The 20,985-nt window shown below is 34.5% G+C and overlaps 1 protein-coding gene across 1 annotated transcript in view; it reads left to right on the top strand.

The window, feature by feature from the left end:
• Positions 1–20,985, top strand: part of LOC142226257 (uncharacterized) — a 38,380-nt gene extending 17,395 nt beyond the window's left edge. Inside the window, exons 2-4 of the mRNA XM_075296194.1 lie at positions 16,466–17,065; positions 17,137–17,331; positions 20,183–20,985. Coding sequence (XP_075152309.1) covers positions 16,466–17,065; positions 17,137–17,331; positions 20,183–20,400 — 1,013 coding nt within the window. The 3' untranslated portion in view covers positions 20,401–20,985. The remainder of the gene's footprint in view (positions 1–16,465; positions 17,066–17,136; positions 17,332–20,182) is intronic.

The following is a 20,985-nucleotide window of genomic DNA, read 5'->3' as shown; positions in this document are numbered from 1 at the left end:
ATGGTCTCTAAAAACCATGCAAAAATTGGTCCATATCGGTCCATAATTATATATAGCCCCCATATAAACCGACCCCCCGATTTGGCTTGCGGAGCCTCTAAGAGAAGCAAATTTCATCCGATCGGCGTGAAATTTGGTACATGGTGTTACTATGGTTTCTAACAACCATGCAAAAATTGGTTCACATAGGTCCATAATTATATATAGCCCCCATATAAACCGATCCCCCGATTTGGCTTGCGGAGCCTCTAAGAGAAGCAAATTTCATCCGATCCAGCTGAAATTTGGTACATGTTGTTAGTATATGGTCTCTAACAACCATGCAACAATTGGTCCACATCAGTCCATAATTATATATAGCCCCCATATAAACCGATCCCCCGATTTGGCTTGCAGAGCCTCTAAGAGAAACAATTTTCATCCGATCCGGCTGAAATTTGGTACATGGTGTTAGTATATGGTATCTAACAACCATGCAAAAATTGGTCCATATCGGTCCATAATTATATATAGCCCCCATATAAACCGATCCCCCAATTTGGCTTGCGGAGCCTCTAAGAGAAGCAAATTTCATCTGATCAGGCTGAAATTTGGTACATGGTGTTAGTATATGGTCTCTAACAACCATGCAAAATTGGTTAACATCGGTCCATAATTATATATAGCCCCCATATAAACCGATCCCCCGATTTGGCTTGCAGAGCCTCTAAGAGAAGCAAATTTCATCCGATCCGGCTGAAATTTGGTACATGGTGTTAGTATGTGGTCTCTAACAACCATGCAACAATTGGTCCATATAGGTCCGTAATTATATATGGCCCCCATATAAACCGATCACCAGATTTGACCTTCGGAGCCTGTTGGAAGACCAAAATTTATCTGATGCAGTTGAAATTTGGTACGTGATGTTAATATATGGCCTCAAACACCCATGCAAAAATTGGTCGATATTGGTCCATACTTATATATAGGCCCCATATAAACCGATCCCCAGATTTGACCTCCGGAGCACCTTGGAAGAGCAAAATTCTTCCCATTCGGTTGAAATTTGGTACGTGATGTTAGTATAGGGTATCCAACAACCATGCAGGAATTGGTTCCTATCAGTCCATAATAATATATAGCTCCCATATAAACCGATCCCCAGATTTGACCTCCGGTGCCTTTTGGAGAAGCAAAATGCATCCGATCTGGTTGAAATTTGGTACGTGGTGGTAGTATATGATATTTAACAACCATGTGAGTTGAAATTTGTGGATGACAGCCTTTCGTAGAAGTGTCCACGCAATCCATGGTGGAGGGTACATAAGATTCGGCCTGGCCGAACTTACGGCCGTATATTCTTGTTTTTTTTTTTTTTAATTTACATCCAAAACACTGAATTCGGATCACACCTTAAGAAGTGAAGCAAATTTAGTGCAACGGCTGTGGAAATGGTGGACATCCGTCTTATGACAATCCCATGTTAAATTCATCGCTTCTGAGCCAATGTTGCACCACTTCCGGATCCAAAAAGCACATTTTCACTACTTTTTTTTTTGATTGTAGAGAATGTATAGAAGTGTAAAAAAAAGTTTGTTCAAATCCGTTCAGATTAAACGATCTCAAGCTTGAATAATTATTTTCTATTTAATAAAAAAGAAAGATCGAATAAAACCAAAAATTCTAATTTTTAATCCACTTTTTAAAGTATTCAACATTTCCTAAGCTTTGGCCCAGGCGAAGTGAGTTGCATTGTTCCTTCATAACTTTTTCTCAACTTTGCAGTTATTACAATAATCAATATAATTTTATATGTTGTAATGTTGTTCGCATTTTTTTGTAGGCTTAGGACCACTGTTTGTCTATAAAAACGGAGATTTAATAACATTAGGCTAATTTGATTGATTTCATTTGTTAGATTAAATTAGATATAAATAATGCCAATGTTTTCAAGTGTGACTCACAGATAATAAAATTGTGTTAACTTATTTAGGTTTGAATGAATAAAATTAACATATTTAAAATGGTCATGAACTTGGTTATGCTAATTAATTAAATGGAATAATATGGATCAACAAATATGTTTGTAGCAATAAACTAAGTAAGGGGAATCTACTGAAAGAGAGAGTGAGGGACAGTGACGAGTTCATAAAGTGTTACCAATTCAAACGACCATATTTCATTGGTACGAAGTACTTTAAATTTTGGAATCCATTTGCTTTGGCTTGATATGATCATCTTTGTCTTGACTATTGCATAGATCCAGTTTTCCCATCTTATGTAGGCTAAGTCAGTATAGAGCTACATATTATTATTACAATTGAGAGACATGAAGATTAAGGAATTCGTATCATTAAATTATTGATAAGAAAATGCCATAAACAAATCTACACAAGCCTGAATATAGGCATGTTTCATAGCTCGCTGATTCGAATTTCCATAGCCTTTGGTATAGATCTGGCTGGGGGAGGTGATTCATTTCGGGTCTTTGGAAAGTGGCTCTGTGGTAAATTGGCCAATTCCCAGCGAAGCGCCCTTTGAGTTTTTTTCGACACTTTAGTTTAGTATTAGTGCTAACCTTATGCTATGGTCACACTGGGCAAATATTTGACAGAAATCGAAAAAGAATCCATCGCCACAGCCGAACCAGAAAACATAAATAGCTCATATTGGACATATAATACCATGGTAGGGTTATTTTCCAAAAACCGTATCCAGATATTTGGAAAATGGTTCTGGAAAAATGTTTGACACTCATTTTGGACAAATATTTGCCTAGTGTGACCATAGCCTTAGTCTCAAAAATGCTCCTGGCGCAAACGTCCAACGGATTGAGATCCGGATATTTTGGTGAAAAGGGAACCTTGTTTTTTAGTCATTTTTCTGTTGACGCGTGATGAGCGTGATGGTGCCAAATCTTGTTGGAATGTCCATGGTCTGCGGCCGAAATGTTTGTCTCCGCAAGGCTTCAATACTGCATTTAGGTCATTTTCCCGATAAAGGCAGAAAAGTTTGAATAGCAGGAATAAAAATATGTATGGTTAAAGGAGAGGAATTTAACGGGTATTATGAAAGAGAGAGGAATGTAGGCAATTATAAGTCAGGGACTAGGATGAATCAGGAACATGATGATAGCATGTATAAGAATAACAGGAACGGACATAGGAAATGTGTAGTTAAAGGCCAGGAGTATAACAGGTATGATGGGAGGGAGGATTATAGGCAATTACAAGTCAGGAACCAGGATGAATCGGGAAAATAGAATCGAAGGGAACGGGAGTTATTGCAGCAAAAGTCAGGAAGCATAAAAACGAAGTACGATATAGTTATAGCTCCATCTGTTCTCGCGATATCTTCATATCAATAGCAAGTTTCTATCACTGCAGTGCGGAAACAAATCTATATAATTTCTGGAGTTGTTAACGTTTTTTCCTATAATTTCTGGAGTTGTTAACGTTTTTTCGGTAACAACATCAACAAGATAGCACAACAGTTCAAAGCATGCTCAATATAGACCATCATCCGTTGATACCTTCACTAATAGAGAAAATTGTGTTCCACAATCGTGAACGGACGTTGTAAAAATGAAACGGAAACGTTCACAACAAATCAAAACGGAATGTTCACGATTTCATGAATGGCATTCTTTTTTCTTTTTCCATGCAAAGTCTTCAAATAATCGCTAGACGTTGTTATGACAACTCCTCCGGTGGCGCAATGTGCTAAGGCGACTGTTAACGCATATGGGGCAGGCAAGTTCGAGTTTTTTGAATTTTGTTTATAAATTCGTAACCAATACGTTTTCAGATCATGAACGCTGGTTGTTATTTTGACAACGTATGGTGTTATTTTTACGTTGTCAGATTGACCCCATCTGTTCTCAATTTGTCAACACATGTTTGTTGATTCACTTTCATGAACGGATCGTTTCGAAATGACCACGCCGTTCATGATTTTTTCTAAGGGTGTTAAGGCGGAAAATAGTCTCAGATTAAACGATATTCGGAAATTCTCCTTGTACGTCCAAAAGCAGAAACTAATATGTGTACCTTTTGCATCATCTAAGGCTCTACAATGTTTGAAAATTCACCACGTTCGTCCAAGAGCAGCAACTACTTTATGTTTCTTTTGGAATTGGTAAGGCTTTACCCTCAACTTTAGAGGTCCGGCCATTGCCTTTGCTTTTCCTCTAATTTCAACATGTCCAGGTATCCCTAATATGCGGAATCTGCCCGCCTCTATCATGAGATGACAAATAGTTTCTCGTCCGAGCACACGATGTTCGAAAATTCACCATCTTCGTTCAAGAACAGCATCTACTTTGTAAGGCTTTACCTTCAGCTTGGTTTTCTATAAAGGTTGCACTCTATCATGGGATATTTTAGCCAGCACGGCATGTATCCCTGGACATCACTCACCGAACCATCACCATGGCGAATGGCAACGATATCAGAATTATTATAACGATTTACTTATGTTGCGATACACAACTACTTTGTTCACATTATGTTGATTATGATCACATAATTACGGTTGAACTCTTATCATGAATTACTTTCTTTTTAAATTAATTTTGACGCAAATGGTTTTGGTAATATAACAGGTTGGCTGATAAGTCTCCGGTCTGACACATAGATGGCGTCGCTAGTATTAAATTCATATTATTTTTATATAGTACCAACCTTCAAATGATTCGTGTCAAAATTTGACGTCTGTAAGTCAATTAGTTTGTGAGATAGAGCGTCTTTTGTAAGGCAACTTTTGTTATTGTGAAAAAAATGGAAAGAAGGAATTTCGTATTTTGATAAAATACTGTTTTCTGAAGGGAAAAAATACGGTGGAAGCAAAACCTTGGCTTGATAATGAGTTTCCGGACTCTGCCCCAGGGAAATCAACAATAATTGATTGGTATGCAAAATTCAAGCGTGGTGACATGAGCACGGAGGACGGTGAACGCAGTGGACGCCCGAAAGAGGTGGTTACCTATGAAAACATCAAAAAAAATCCACAAAATGATTTTGAATGACCGTAAAATAAAGTTGATCGAGATAGCAGAGGCCTTAAAGATATCAAAGGAACGTGTTGGTCATATCATTCATCAATATTTGGATATGCGGAAGCTCTGTGCAAAATGGGTGCCGCGCGAGCTCACATTTGACCAAAAACAACAACGTGTTGATGATTCTGAGCGGTGTTTGCAGTTGTTAACTCGTAATACACCCGAGTTTTTTCCGTCGATATGTGACAATGGATGAAACATGGCTCCATCACTACACTCCTGAGTCCAATCGACAGTCGGCTGAGTGGACAGCGACCGGTGAACCGTCTCCGAAGCGTGAAAGGACTCAAAAGTCCGCTAGCAAAGTAATGGCCTTTGTTTTTTGGGATGCGCATGGAATAATTTTTATCGATTATCTTGAGAAGGGAAAAATCATCAACAATGACTATTACATGGCGTTATTGTAGCGTTTTAAGTTTGAAATCGCGGCAAAACGGCCCCATATGAAGAAGAAAAAAGTGTTGTTCCACCAAGACAACGCACCGTGCCAAAAGTCATTGAGAACTGTGGCAAAAATTCATGAATTGGGCTTCGAATTGCTTCCCCACCCACCGTATTCTCCAGATCTGGCCCCCAGCTACTTTTTCTTGTTCTCAGACCTCAAAAGGATGCTCGCAGGGAAAAAATTTGGCTGCAATGAAGAAGTGATCGCCGAAACTGAGGCCTATTTTGAGGCAAAACCGAAGGAGTACTACCAAAATGGTATCAAAAAATTGGAAGGTCGTTATAATCGTTGTATCGCTCTTGAAGGGAACTATGTTGAATAATAAAAACGAATTTTGACAAAAAAAATGTGTTTTTCTTTGTTAGACCGGGGACTTATCAGCCAACCTGATATTGAACTGGCAATAAAACAAATATGATGTAGCTGTCGTTTTTAGTCTGACAAATATACTTGTTAGAATATAGTTGCACAACACATAGTTAGAATTGCATTGTTAACATATAAGAACACGTTATGAGACTTCATTAATCGGATTGAGTACGCGAAAATTACCTCAATGATTTCTAGGTTAATCTATTCTTAAATTTGTCTTTTTAAAAATACCCCATCAGATGCTTGCATACTTATCATTGTACTAATGTACATTTTCAATTGCAGCATTTGGAACTGCGTTTTTTAAACACGGAATATATGAAACCTAATGGTTGTTAGAGTTAGCATTTTCTTAAATTACCAAATTCCAAAGTCATATCTGTGTGTAAACCATCTTAATTATGTTTATGTTGGATTTGTGTGAAGTATTGCAAAACAAAAGAAAATCTCATATTTAATAGAGGGTTTATTGCTGAAGTTGTGAATTGTTTTGTTTTTTTTTTCTTTATTTCATTCATTCATTCAATGAATGCAATTTATAATGTTCGTTTAATGAGTTTGGTTTTCTACAGTTTTGGGCTCGTTGTGCAAAGTGTTTATGCAAATAATGATCAAAATTTGCTATGAAGCATCTTAACGAGCCAGCTATAGAAACATGGTTTGCAAATTGGTCACCTAAACGTTATAAAATGTTCTATGTTGCAGAAGGCGAAGGAAATAATACGCGAAATGCCATAATTATTGGTTTCGCCACATAACCCCATATCAGGGCTGCTAATAAAATTTCAAAAATAATCGTCACTTTTTTCCGAAAAAATCGGCTAATTTTTTGGTTAAAAACAAAAATATTTATTTCCTATAAAGAAGAGAAAATTAACACAACTATGCATTTCGGCTACAAAATCATAATGAATTCAGTCTTGTATAAAAATAAAATTAAAAAAAAAAACATTTTTATGCAATGCTATGCAATTCAAAAAACAATATAAAATATATATATATATATATATATATATATATATATATATATATATATATATATATATATATATATATATATATATATATATATATATATATATATATATATATATATATATATATATATATATATATATATATATATATATATATATATATATATATATATATATATATATATATATATATATATATATATAAGCTAAAAATTTGGCTTTCGGAAAACAAATGGGTATACCACATTTGCTGCACTTACCCTAGAAAAAATGTTCTATACACTCTTAGAAAAATATGTTTTTCATATGTTCCGATATAAACAAAATGTGTTTCGGGCACAATTTTAAAACACAATATATTTAAGTGCAAACATGCAATGTTCCTAAACTAACACTAAATGTTTGGGACATCTATGTTAATATGTTAGAATATATTATGTTTGGGGCATGAATGTTTCATAAAAATCATATGTGTGAATGCAAACATATATAAATTTACAAAATTTCGACTCAACATACATATGTTGAGATATTTTATTCAAAGCAACAGAGAGAGTATAGAGAAAGAAATAGATATGGAGAGTTGATGAAACATATCAACATAACCAGTGTTGCCAACTCCCCAAGGCCAAAAAGCACCAAAAAAAATATTATAAATTCCAACATACCACCTTCCACCACAAAATCGAAAATTAAATGCTCTACTAAAAAAAAAAAAAAAAAAAAAAAAAAAAAAAAAAAAAACTTCCGAAGATGGATTATAGAACTTTTGTGAATTCAATTTCAATGAATGAATTTCGAGTTTAGCCGCTAAAATAGTCATTTTTTTCACAATTACTTTTCATTAATTAATCATTTTAAGGAATACAAACTTTTGTGAAAATTAGCTTTTGGCTATTCCCCATCAAGTTATAATAAACTTTGCAGCAAATATGCATAATTTTATGCCCATTTTTACTGATATAGTTTTCACTTTAGCGGCAAAACTCTAACTTAGTACTCACCATTATGAACCGCTATTCAAGTATACACCTTGATCAGTTTTAATGCTTTCGTCCAATTCATTTTGATCGGTGATATTGTTCAACTTTCAAAATATTAATATATGGAAGAAGTCTATTGCTTATTTCAGTTGTGCGTACTTTTGTGGATTTAATACAAACGTTTTTAATGACATATTTACCAAATTAAAAAATTCGACACTCATCGCTCGACTTTCCTACAGAATACCCTAAATAACAATATTAATTAAAAAATAATCAATACCAACTTCATAACAATCAAATTCTATATTTGGCAATAAATTTGAGTTTCTTCGGCTCTTGAAAGTCTAATCAAAATTTTTGTATCAATTAAACTTAATACTGTTCAAAATAAAAAAAGCACCAAAAGCACTAAATGAAAATGCCAGAAAGCACCAAGTTGGTGCTTTTTTTGAAAAGGCACCAAAAAGGCAATTTGGTGCTTTTTAGAAATCAAAAAGCACTAAATTTGGTGCTAAAAGCACCAAATTGGCAACACTGAACATAACACAGCGAAAGAATCAAAAGAGAACAATTTCTGTGAAACCCGCTTGTACGTTGTTTCGGAAAACTGTTTTATCGTAAGGCCATACATTTGATATGCCTAAGTCTAAATATTATTTAATTTGAATAAAGAGAATAGACATTCGGAACCAAGAGAATAGACATTTGAAAAACAAACAGCATATGTTTTCGCCTTGAGAGCAGCATTTTATGTATGTGTGGACATGTGTTTTGTTTATCATTTTGGCATTATGGGCACAATTTTTTTCTTGGTTCGTTAAAAGAAATCAGGGGTCTTCATGAAAATAACGAAAGGGCACTATACTCTTTTTAGAGTTGGGACAGTAAAATGAAATAAGGAGGAAATGGTGAAAAATTACACAGTAAAATTTATAAAAACAAAGTTTAGTTCCTCTTTATTAATAAGTAGTCCACGAGGAGTTGACGGACACCTTCAAATATAAAAGCGGGCATTAAGTTCGAGTTTTGCAGCTAAAACAATTTAAAAAGTTTACTTTCTTTAAAATGAATTATTAAAGAAAAATAAAAGGCATTTTAGAGCGATGGTGTTAAATGCCAGTAAAAAACTGTTCACGCCAAAATAAATGTATGTTTATATTATAAAATTATTTATGTATGTTTATACTCAACTCCACGTTCTTTTGTTGGAGTTTTTGAATTCCTTCCAAATTTTAAAGTTTTGTACCAAAAACAGTTTTTTGTTACAAAATTGTTATTTTTGCAATAAAAAAATAATATTTTATCCAAAAATCAGTCAATTTCGTTTATATCAAGCACTGTTACTGACTATAAATCTTTAATAACCCACATTTCGAAGTTTCATTATAAAAATTTAATATAGTATAAATATAAATGTGTAAATTAAAACAAAAAAAGTGTTCGGTCGGAGCAGGGATTGAACCCACGACCCTTTGCATTCAAGGCAGACATGCTAACCACTGCTCCACGTAGCAAACAAATGTATGTTTCTGTTAAATAATGTTATGTTTGCATGGGCTCGTGGGCGCTGCAAACTATGCTATATAAATGTACCTTATAACGACAATTATCTGCTGGTGACCATAACAGCTACGTAGCAGTGGATAGTGTGTTGGCTTACAAACTGTATGGTCCTCGGTTCGATTCTCCGTGCAGGCGAAAGGTAAAATTTAAAAAATTTATAAAAGTGAATAATTTCTTCAACATTATTTTTATTACAGAAAAAGGTGCCAAGAACAAAAATATTTCGTGGAAGTATGTTAGGGAATGAGCACAATCGTCTTTGGGAAAAATTCTTCCAAGCATATAATATTTTTGGGCTCAAAATGCCTCCAAACATATAATATGTTCACATAAAACAAACATATTAATGTTTCGGCAGTATCCAATAATATATGCCCTTCCTGCAAAATATGTTTGGAACATATGTTAAAGAAGCGATTTTTTTTGAGGGTGTAGAAATAAATTTTTGCAAGAATATTCTATAGAAATAAAAATGTGCAAACATTTTCTACAGATATAAAGGCTTGAGGAAGTTTTCTATAGAAATACAATTTTGACCAAATTCTGTATAGAAATAATATGTTGAAAATTTTTTTATAGAAATAAAATTTTGACAACATTTTCTATAGAAATACAATTTTGACAAAATTTCCTATAGAAATAAAATATTGACAAAATTTTCTGTAGGAATAAAATTTTGACATAATATTCTAGAGAAATAAAATTTTGACATAATTTTCTATAGAAATAAAATTTTGACAAAATTTTCTATACAAATAAAATTTTGCCGAAATTTTCTATAGAAATAAAATGTTAACAACTTTTTCTGTAGAAATAAAATTTTAACAAAATTTTCTATAGAAATGAATTGTTGACAAAATTTTCTATAGAAATACAATTTTCACAAAATTTTCTATAGAAATAAAATTGTAACAAAACTTTCTATAAATTCCATATAAAAAATTTCTTTCGAATAAAACAAAATTTTTGTATATACTACCCAGCAAAAAAATTTGAAAGTTCTTCCAAAAGCACAACTTTAAAAGCACTTCCGGAAGATGCACTCCCAATGATGTTCTTTATTTTAACTACTCAGGAAGTTCTTTTAATTAAATTGTTTATACCTTGGGTTTTTCATACTTTTAATGGATAATTTTAACTTTTTTTGTTTCAAATAGGTTAAAAACAGAGTAATAATTCATAAAACTGTACAAATCATTTAAATTTTGTCGAAAAAATGCTAAATCCAATCTGAAAAAATTGTGCATTTTTGAAAATATTTAAGGTCAAACGTTTCCGACAAGCGTTAGTATCCATTAAAAATTATAAAAAAATGTAAAAATTATTTATTTGACAAAATATCACAAATTTTTTTAATTTACATTCAAAACATTGAATTCGGATCATACCTAAAGATGTGATGCAAATTCAGTGCAACGGCTTTTGAAATGGAGTACTTCCGTCCTACACTGAAAAAAATATTGTCCTGAGGTCAAAGATTTCATGTCTTTAAAATACGAATACAAATTTTGCTTAGCATAGAAGACGCATTTCTCTAAAATAAAGTTATTTTCCTTGTCCAAAAGTCGATAAACTTTTCAATGAAGTCATATTGTCCTTATAATTAAGTGATTTGACTTAAAAATGGGTATCTTAACATGAAAGAAAAAATTCAGAAAAATTCTTTAAATTTCAAGATATTTTTGTCTTTAAATTTGTTGTCTTTTTGCATCTTGACTACAAAGCAAAAAATCGTTCAAATATAGGACATGTTTTTCAAAACTTTATTTTAAAGAAGTTTTTTACTTCAAACATAGCATACTTTCTACTGGAAGTCGAGTCCTAATTTGGAAAATAAAGTTGCCGTTAACTCGTTTTTAAAGGACTTTTATAGCATATGAAGAAAAAAAGCTGAGAAAGCGAAAAATTAAAATTTGCTTCCTAGAAGCAAGTACACAAAACCTAAATTTAAAAGAGAATTGTGTCTTAAAAGTATCCTTACTTGTATTCTCCGCTTCTTTGGAGCGGAATCAATACCAAATTTTTTAAAGTAAAGACAAAATCTTTGGAACCGAGTATGCTTTTTTTTTAGTGTATGACAAGCCCATGTTAAATTCATCGCTTCTGCGACAAATTTGCACCACTTCCGGATCCAAAAAGAACATTTTCATTACTTTTTTGGCGACGCTTTTTTTGCTGGGTAATCACATAAATTTGATCAACAACTTCAAGATATTTTTGTAGATTTGGTAGATTTTTGATAAAATGTTCTTCTAATTAGTTTTGGCACGAGTGGCAACCGTAATACTAATACTGTAGATGTGAAATGAGGTATAGCTCCTACATGTATGAAATCTCTAGTAAAAACTTGCAATTTCTTTATCTGATTCTGATTGTCAAATGTATTCTCTCTTTTGCTGGCTCTAAATGTGGCTCTAATCAAAATTTTTGAACTGAGATAATATCGTCATTTTTGGGGCAAAAATCGGAACATCGGCGTTTGCTATTTTTTTAGTAAAAAATCGTCAAAATGCCGATAAATTCGCAGCCCTGCCCCATATAACAGAGTCACAGATGCTCAGTTTTGAAAATTGGCTATTTTAGGTTAATCTATTGCTATACCACAAACTCATGATGATAACTCATCACTAGAGAACATGTAAAATTATTTGAACTCATTTCGCTTAGGTGGGTTCCAGAGAGGGTATATAATCCAATTAAGCCAATTACACTAGTTTACAAAATATTTTTTTCATGTACATTTGATGAGATGTGACTTTTCTAATGTATTTTGATCTGCTGAATTAAAAAATGAAGGTCAAAAATTTTTTTTATGGAACAGTTTTTGAGATATTCCGTTATTTATAGTTTTTTTTGGCCTTTTCCACTAAACAAATCATATCTCGAGCTAGAAATGTCCGGTTATATCGTTGTTGGTACTTGAATGCAAGGTATTGAGATGACGAACAAAATTGTATAATTGGATCTGTGATAAGTTAAGTGGTTCAAAATATGTCGATGACAATAGGGCAAATTTTCAATGACTCTTTTACAATGCTTCTTTGCCGCCAGAAAAGTATAACCCATTGAAAAAATGTTTCTTTCCATGTTCGTAAAGATGATACATTAATTGTACAGCCACCTTGTCCACCTTCTTCGCCGCAGAAAGCCAGTTTGCCTTGAACTGCTGCTCGTCCTTAGCAGTTTTATTGGTCTTCTTTAGGTTTCGCTTGACAATAGCCCAGTATTTCTCAATTGGGCGGAGCTCTGGCGTGTTGGGAGGGTTCTTGTCCTTGGGAACCACCTGCACATTGTTGGCGGCGTACCACTCCATGGCCTTTTTACCGTAATGGCAAGATGCCAAATCCGGCCAAAACAGTGCGGAACAACCGTGTTTCTTCAGGAAAGGCAGCAGACGTTTATTCAAACACTCTTTCACGTAAATTTCTTGGTTGACAGTCCCGGAAGCTATGAAAATGCTGCTTTTCAAGCCACAGGTACAGATGGCTTGCCAAACCAGATATTTCTTTGCGAACTTTGACAGTTTTATGTGCTTGAAAATATCTGCTACCTTTCCCCTTCCTTTTGCCGTATAAAACTCCTGTCCCGGAAGCTGCTTGTCGTCGGCTTTGACGTAGGTTTCGTCGTCCATTACCACGCAGTCAAACTTCGTCAGCATCGTCGTGTGCAGCCTCCGGGATCGGGATCGTCGTATTTTGCTTATCATCGCGATTTGGAGTCACTACCTTCTTGTAAGTCGATAGTCCGGCTCGTTTTTTGGCTCGATGCACGGTTGTAGACGATACACCCAGCTTATTTGCGGCATCTCGGAGAGAGAGGTTAGGGTTTCGCTTGAAACTACCGGCAACTCTCTTTGTCGTCTCAGCGGCTTCCGGTTTTCGATTTCCCCCCGATCCAGACTTCCTGGCTGTCGACAAACGTTCCTCAAACACTTTAATTACATTTGTAACGGTTGATTTGGCAACTTTTAGCGATTTTGCCAGCTTTGCATGCGAGTAGCTCGGATTTTCGCGATGCGCGAGCAAAATTTTGATACGCTGCTCTTCTTGCTTGGACGGCGTTTTGACAACTGAAGAGTGAATTCCAAAATCAAAATAGGAGCAACATTCTACACACACCTTCAAAATGAGGGGTGTTCAGGTTTTTTAAATGCAAAATTGAACAAATTTTGACCGTATCACCCTTTATTTGTATGCTTTAGAGTTATTCACTCAAATGCTTACAACTTTGTCATTTTTCGTTCGATTTTCTTCTAGTTGGTCCGATTTTGTATGTGTAGATAACCCCAATAACCAGTGTTTCTACCTAAATTTAGGGATTTTTCCAGGTCTGGGAGATTTTTAGGGGTAACATTTATTTGGGTTTTTTTATTAGGGGTGAAAAATATTTTACACATTATAAAGTAAAACAATACTCAACCAAATTTGGAAAAATTGGGGAACGAATTTGAAGAAAAAAGGACGCGGGAGGCCAAAATAAGTACCTAACTAAAAAGCAAGTATGCATCAGCATTACTGTCGCTATTCGTTCCACTGGCTTCTGTTGAAAGGGCTTTTTCAATGTTCGACATCCCAGAAAAAAAAGCGTCGCCAAAGAAGCAATGAAAATGTTCTTTTTGCATCCGGAAGTGGTGCAAAATTGACACAGAAGCGATGAATTTAACATGGGCTTGTCAATGTTTTGGATGTAAATTAAAAAATTCTGTGATATTTTGTGAAATAAATATTTTTTATAATTTTTTTTTTAATTTTTAATAGGTTCTAACGCTTGTCGGAAACGTTTGACCTCAAATATTTAAAAAAATACACAATTTTTTCAGATTGGATTTAGCATTTTTGTCGACGAAATTTAAATGATTTGTACGATTTTATGAATTCTTTCTCCGTTTTTAACCTATTTGAAACAAAAAAAGTTAAAATTATCCATTAAAAGTATGAAAGAACCATGTTATAAAAAATTGAATTAAAAGAACTTCCTGGGTAGTTAAAATAAAGAACATCATTGGGAGTGCATCTTCTGGAAGTGCTTTTAAAGTTGTGCCTTTGGAAGAACTTCCAAATTTTTTTTGCTGGGATATGTTGGTTAAAAACAAATTAAGAAATCTAATGTTAACATCAATAGCTGAAAAAGTTTTTAGCAAAAATTATTTACAATCAATCTAGTATCGCCAAACATGGTATATCGATATATCTTATCAAAATCAAATGTTACCAACAAAAAGGGAGTCAATCCCCCTTATTCCAGATGCGTTACTATAGAGGGGTAGAAATTGTAATTCCACTTGGAATACTATAGAATATACTCTTAGATGGAATTTAATTTATATTTGCTTATTTTCCTTATTAAGAAAGCGCCTTATCCCCAGAACTTGATGTAAATAGTATAAACCAGTTGCCATTTTATTAAATTAATTTTATTAATTAAAATTAAACAAATATTAACCATCAAAATCACATTCTTCGGTATCTAACTCTAATTCCGCCCCTCTGTGTTTGTTGTTCGTAGGATTCCGGTCGCAATTATTAACCGATTTTGATAAAATTTGGTACAACATGTTTTCTTGGTCAGAGGACAAATACGGTTGAATTTCGAAAAAAATGGATCAAAGTTACATATAGCCCCCATATATATGTATCGCCCGATTTCGACAAATTAGACCATACTGCGCTTATTTACTTCCCGATTGTCTTCAAATTTAACACAAAGTAATTTTTTATAGTACCCTTAAAGTGTGCAAAATTTCATCAAATTCGGTTCAGATTTAGATATAGCTACCATATATATGTATCGCCCGATTTTCCCAAATTTGACTATAAAACCCTTACATTTATTTTAGTATGGGCAAGTTTGGGCAGACAAACTTTACAGCACGTAAAATTATACTTCCTCACGAACAATAATAAGCAAAAATGTTCATTAACAATCGTTAACATTTCTAGTTCTATTCCTCGCAAATATACGTATGTGTTACAATTTTCACATATAAACCACACTTTTGAATCCATAAATTCAAGTTCAAAAACAAAAATATTTTGTAAAGTCTTTACAACATTTTGAACTACTAAACCTCGCAACTGACATAAATTTTGGTAAACATTGGCAGCCTTTTTCTCCTGAACAGGGTTGCCAAGTTTTAAATTAACTTTCGATTTTTACTTTCCAAGATGTTCTATAGTAATTTCAATTGGAATATCCAATAATTTTTCATTTTGAAAATTTGACTTTTTGCCGCTGTTTTGCGATTTCCGCCCATAGTGGAGTGTTATAATTTTACTCTTACAAGTTTGGATACTTCCAATGCAGAAATCTTGGACTATTTTTTGGCAAACAATGCATGAATTTTATTTTGTTTATAAAACCGAATTTTCACTTTCCTAAAATTTTTGGGGGTTTTTGAAAAAACTCTAGAACAATTTAGGTTTTTTTATACCCTCCACCATAGGATGGGTGGAGCCTCTTGGAGGAGCAAATTTCATCCGAGTCAGTTGAAATTTGGTACATTGTGCTATGGCCGTTAACAACCATGCCTAACTAGGTCTATATCGGTCTATAGTTATATACAGCTCTCAAATAAATAGATCCCCAATCACACAAAAATTGGTCCATATCAAGTCCATAATTGTATATAGCCCCCATATAAGCTACGTACCGTGCGAAAGTCCATATCGATTCATAATTATTTGTAGACTTACCTATACATAACTTTTTTGTCTAATATATACCACGTATGGACTAACTCACAATTTAGAAAATGGATTGTGGATGACAGTCTTTCGTAGAAGTTTCTACGCAATCCATGGTGGAGGGTACATAAGATTCGGCCTGGCCGAACTTACGGCCGTATATACTTGGGGGGTAAGATTCACAAATCACCTAGCAACAATGACAATGTCTCTTGTGGCCTTTCTTCTAGGCACTGATGTCGATGTCATTTCAAGTGTTCATATTCGATTCAGGTTCTCCCGGTGTCATATTGTTCTTTGAAAATATGTAAAATCTTTTTGAATTTGTTTTTTTAATATTGAATATTATTTAAACATTTAAAATATTTAATACAACCCTTTTTTAAACTCTCTTCCAGCACCCAGACCCTTTTTCTCTCTTCCCAGTGAATATAATATTTTCTCGCCTGATTTTTGGAGTTTCCTTAATCCCACATCCCGTAACCGTACACCTCCCGAACCAAAATCCACAACAACACGAACCGCCATAACAACCACAAAGAAACCACCAAAAAAATACAATCCACCCCAACAACAACCAATCTCCTTGAGAAAAGAAGAGAAAATCAGTTATCAAACCAAAATTAAAACCACAGAACCACCAACAACCACTACTCCAATACCCGAACCTAAAGATACCACCATACCTCCAAAAAGGCGAGATGAAGGTCCCTTTCGTATAGCATTACCTACCTTCAATATCTTGAATTCACGCAGAGAAAATAACACTCCAACCGGAGAGAAAGACAAACGTGATGCCGAAGAAGATGAAGACGATTTACGTGCGAAATTTAATTGTCCCCGTGAAAGTGAAGTACGCTTCCAATTATTTCCAAAAATATGTTCGATCGATGATGACTGTAAAGTCTGGAATCGCGGCGAAATATGCTGTGAAATATTCGGGGCCAAGAGTTGTGTATCTGGTATACCAAAGCCCTTGGAAGAGACATCACATTCACGTAAGTTAGTGAGGGAGTTAAGTGAATTGTTAAAGTATGTAATAGAGTCCAATTCAACAATTTAATTAAAGCAATACTCGGTGTAATACAACGCAAGTGTCCGAGTAGACCATTGGCAGAATTATGGTGGGAGGTGAAGGAGTGTGAAACAGATATGGATTGTTGGCCGCGTGTGTGTTGTCCAGATGGTAGAAGTCGGTATTGTCGAACCTCACAACCGGAATTAGATACAATACCGGTACCGGTACAAAGGTCATTCAATTATTGTAAGTACATTAATACCTCATAAATATTTTATTATTTTCTTTAATATTGTATTTAAGGTAGATTTTTAAATGTGTATCGTAAGAATTATTTGTTAATTTTTTTTTACCAGTAGATGTAGCATAAAAATCGGCCTCAACTAATGTATAATTCTAAAATATTTCACTCTGAAGAAAACTATCCAGCCGTCATTGCCGTAACTATAAATATTCTCTGGGGGAAAGGTCCATATCCAGACTTCTGAGAAGATCACAAGACTGTTGATAGCTACATTCCTTTTCACTTCTGGTAGTTCCTTCAAGAATTGACTGTAATTATTAGTAAATAAGTTCCAGAAGCGATTTATCAATGTCAACGGAGTCCAAGAACCTTTCTACGGGAAATGGATCAACCCCAGGACCGGTAGAGGACTTGTCCATGGTGTGTATGGACCAGTTCCACTTCTGGTCAAAAAGTATGGAAGGGTCCGGTCACTTTAATATGGGTTAAAGTGACTGCATCCCAAAGAACACGTCCTAGACCAGAGTAAATTTCATTTCTATAGAAAATTTTGTCAAGACTTTATTTCTATAGAAAATGTTGTCAAAATTTTATTTCTATAGAAAATTTTGTCAACATTTTATTTCTATAGAAAATTTTGTTAAAATTTTATTTCAATAGAAAATTTTGTTAATTTAATATATACTACGTATGGACTTACTTACAATTTAGAACACTGTGTTAGGAGGTTTTAAGATACCTTGCCATCGGCAAGCGTTACCGCAACCCAAGTAATTCGATTGTGGATGGCAGTGTTTAGAGGAAGTTTCTACGCAATCCATGGTGGAGGGTACATAAGCTTCGGCCTGGCCGAACTTACGGCCGGATGATACCGGTGTATCTGGTCTATTCTCAGTCCTTGACAACTTAGCACCCCATAGACATGTCCTCATGAACCAGTTTGTGACAAACTCTTGGAAACATATTTCTTTTTGAGCATCTGAAGGTAAAACTTTTGGAATATGTTGAACAATAGATTATTCTGATTCCGATAATATTTGCTATTGTACAAGCGAAACTCAGGTGGTACATATTGTTACTTAGTACATTCGAATAAATCAATAAGTTTCTTATGAAAATAACAACTGTTTCTAGATCTAAAGGGTGATACGGTCAAAATTTGGTCAAGGGAAAACGCGTGTAAAAAATCAAATTAAATTTCTTTTTCAAGTTCAATTAGTGTAAAATTCAGGAAAAATATTCAGTTAGGCTTTCGCTTTTCCAAATCCGAATTGCCGGGCCTCATGCTTGACACCTGCCATCAGATTTTGTACAGCCACCTTGTCCACCTTCTTCGCCGCAGAAAGCCAGTTTGCCTTGAACTGCTGCTCGTCCTTAGCAGTTTTTTGGTCTTCTTTAGGTTCCGCTTGACAGTAGCCCAGTATTTCTGAATTGGGCGGAACTCTGGCGTGTTGGGAGGGTTCTTGTCCTTGGGAACCACTTGCACGTTGTTGGCGGCGTACCACTCCATGGCCTTTTTACCGTAATGGCAAGATGCCAAATCCGGCCAAAACAGTACGGAACAACCGTGTTTCTTCAGGAAAGGCAGCAGACGTTTATTCAAACACTCTTTCACGTAAATTTCTTGGTTGACAGTCCCGGAAGCTATGAAAATGCTGCTATTCAAGCCACAGGTACAGATGGCTTGCCAAACCAGATATTTCTTTGCGAACTTTGACAGTTTTATGTGCTTGAAAATATCTGCTACCTTTCCCCTTCCTTTTTCCGTATAAAACTCCTGTCCCGGAAGCTGCTTGTAGTCGGCTTTGACGTAGGTTTCGTCGTCCATTACCACGCAGTCAAACTTCGTCAGCATCGTCGTGTACAGCCTCCGGGATCGTTTCGTTAAACGAGCTTTGCGACGTGTCTTAATGGAGCTACGAGTGGAGAATCTATGCCGTTTTATGGGTTACCGACGTGAATCTAGGTATTGTTGACTACGAGGCACCTACTTCTATCGCTTTCGCGCTTCTCACATACTGCATTACCAGGGACCTGGACCTTTCTTTGCAGATGCGGCATTTCGGTTTGCTAGGGCTTGGGCTGAAATTTGTTATTTATTAATTGTGTGTCCGCAATTGAAGGGTTTGCATAAAGGTGCTAATAAGAATGAACTCTTCCTTGGTAAAAATTTTGTTCGGTACTTTTTTTACCCTCCACCATAGGATGTGGGTATACTGACTTTGTCAGACCCAATAAATAATATTTTCTGGGTCGTGGTGAAATTCTGGGTCGATCTAGCGATGTCCGTCGGTATGTGAAAATCACTCTAACTTCCGAACTAAACAAGCTTTCGAAGTAGTATAAGTAGTATTCCTGGAAGAGTAAATCTCATCCGATCCGGTTGGAATTTGATACGTGATGTTGGTATAAACCCTTTAAAAACAGTGCCAAAATTGGTCAATGTCGGTCCATATTTCAGCACATATCATCCGATCCGATTTGGTTTGCGGAGCCTCTTGGAGGAGTAAATTTCATCTGATTCGGTTAAAAGTTAGTGCGTGGTGTTAGTATATGCCCTCTAACAACCATGCCAAAATTGGTTCATATCGATCCATAATTATATAAAGCCGCCATATAAACCGATTCCCAAATTTGATTTGTGGATCCTGATGGCGGAACAAATTTCTTCCGAACCGTTTGAAATTTGGCTCTCTACTTGCTTGATTCAAATTTGTCCATAGTTATTTATAGACTGAGGAATTCGTATTACATTTTTACGAAATAATTAGAACAAGTAGTTATATAGATATTTTACAATTTAATATAGCATATTAAATAAATTAATATAACTTTTATTCGATTTTTTTGCAGTGAGTGAATATTTGGAATGCACCGCCCCGCCACCACCAATTTTCGACTTACATCCAAAAGCCTGTACTTCTACACTGGATTGTTTTCCTAATGTCTGTTGTCAGGAGGCCGGATTGCGACATTGTCGGCCACCTAAAAAATCTGTTCTCACCATGTTAGCTAATGTTTTCAATGTAGATTTAGTTAAACGTTTAACACAAAATATTGTCATTAAATAATTTTTGTATTTGGCACACTTACATCCATACCTATTGAATTCATTAACAATCTCATAGAACATTACATGTGGAATAACCCATATATGATATGTTTGGGGAATTATGCTATGGAATGTACTGATTTTTTAAAACATTAACCATGTGATGTCTTTTGATATTATTGATAGTTAAGAAATATTTTTAAAAAAGAACAAAAAATAATAATAAATTTGGTGTAAATATTTATTATTCATATACTTCATACATACATACATATCGTATAAACATTATTCATGCCCTATCTCTTGCCCATTATTTTCTAGTTTGTTCCATTTCATACATTATCTTGGGGTTTATCTCAAAAGAGGTTACCAGAAGATATCTACGTATAGCTGTATTGTATAACTTTTGGTTTTCGAATGTGGAATATATCAATTGTTTGTTTATTTGTTTATTATATCTATGTACTGATGTATGTATCTGTGTATTTATAAGATATGATATAGTTGTCGTTAATGTTCTATATGTGTATATTTTGTGTTGTTATCATCTTAAATGTCATCATAATTTCTGTACAATATTAAGGAAATATAACTTTTAAATTTA

This window comes from Haematobia irritans, chromosome 1 (assembly GCF_050003625.1).
Source record: "Haematobia irritans isolate KBUSLIRL chromosome 1, ASM5000362v1, whole genome shotgun sequence".
NCBI lineage: Eukaryota > Metazoa > Arthropoda > Insecta > Diptera > Muscidae > Haematobia > Haematobia irritans.
Note: the sequence above shows the minus strand (reverse complement) of the source record. Positions and strands in the feature narration are given on the sequence as shown.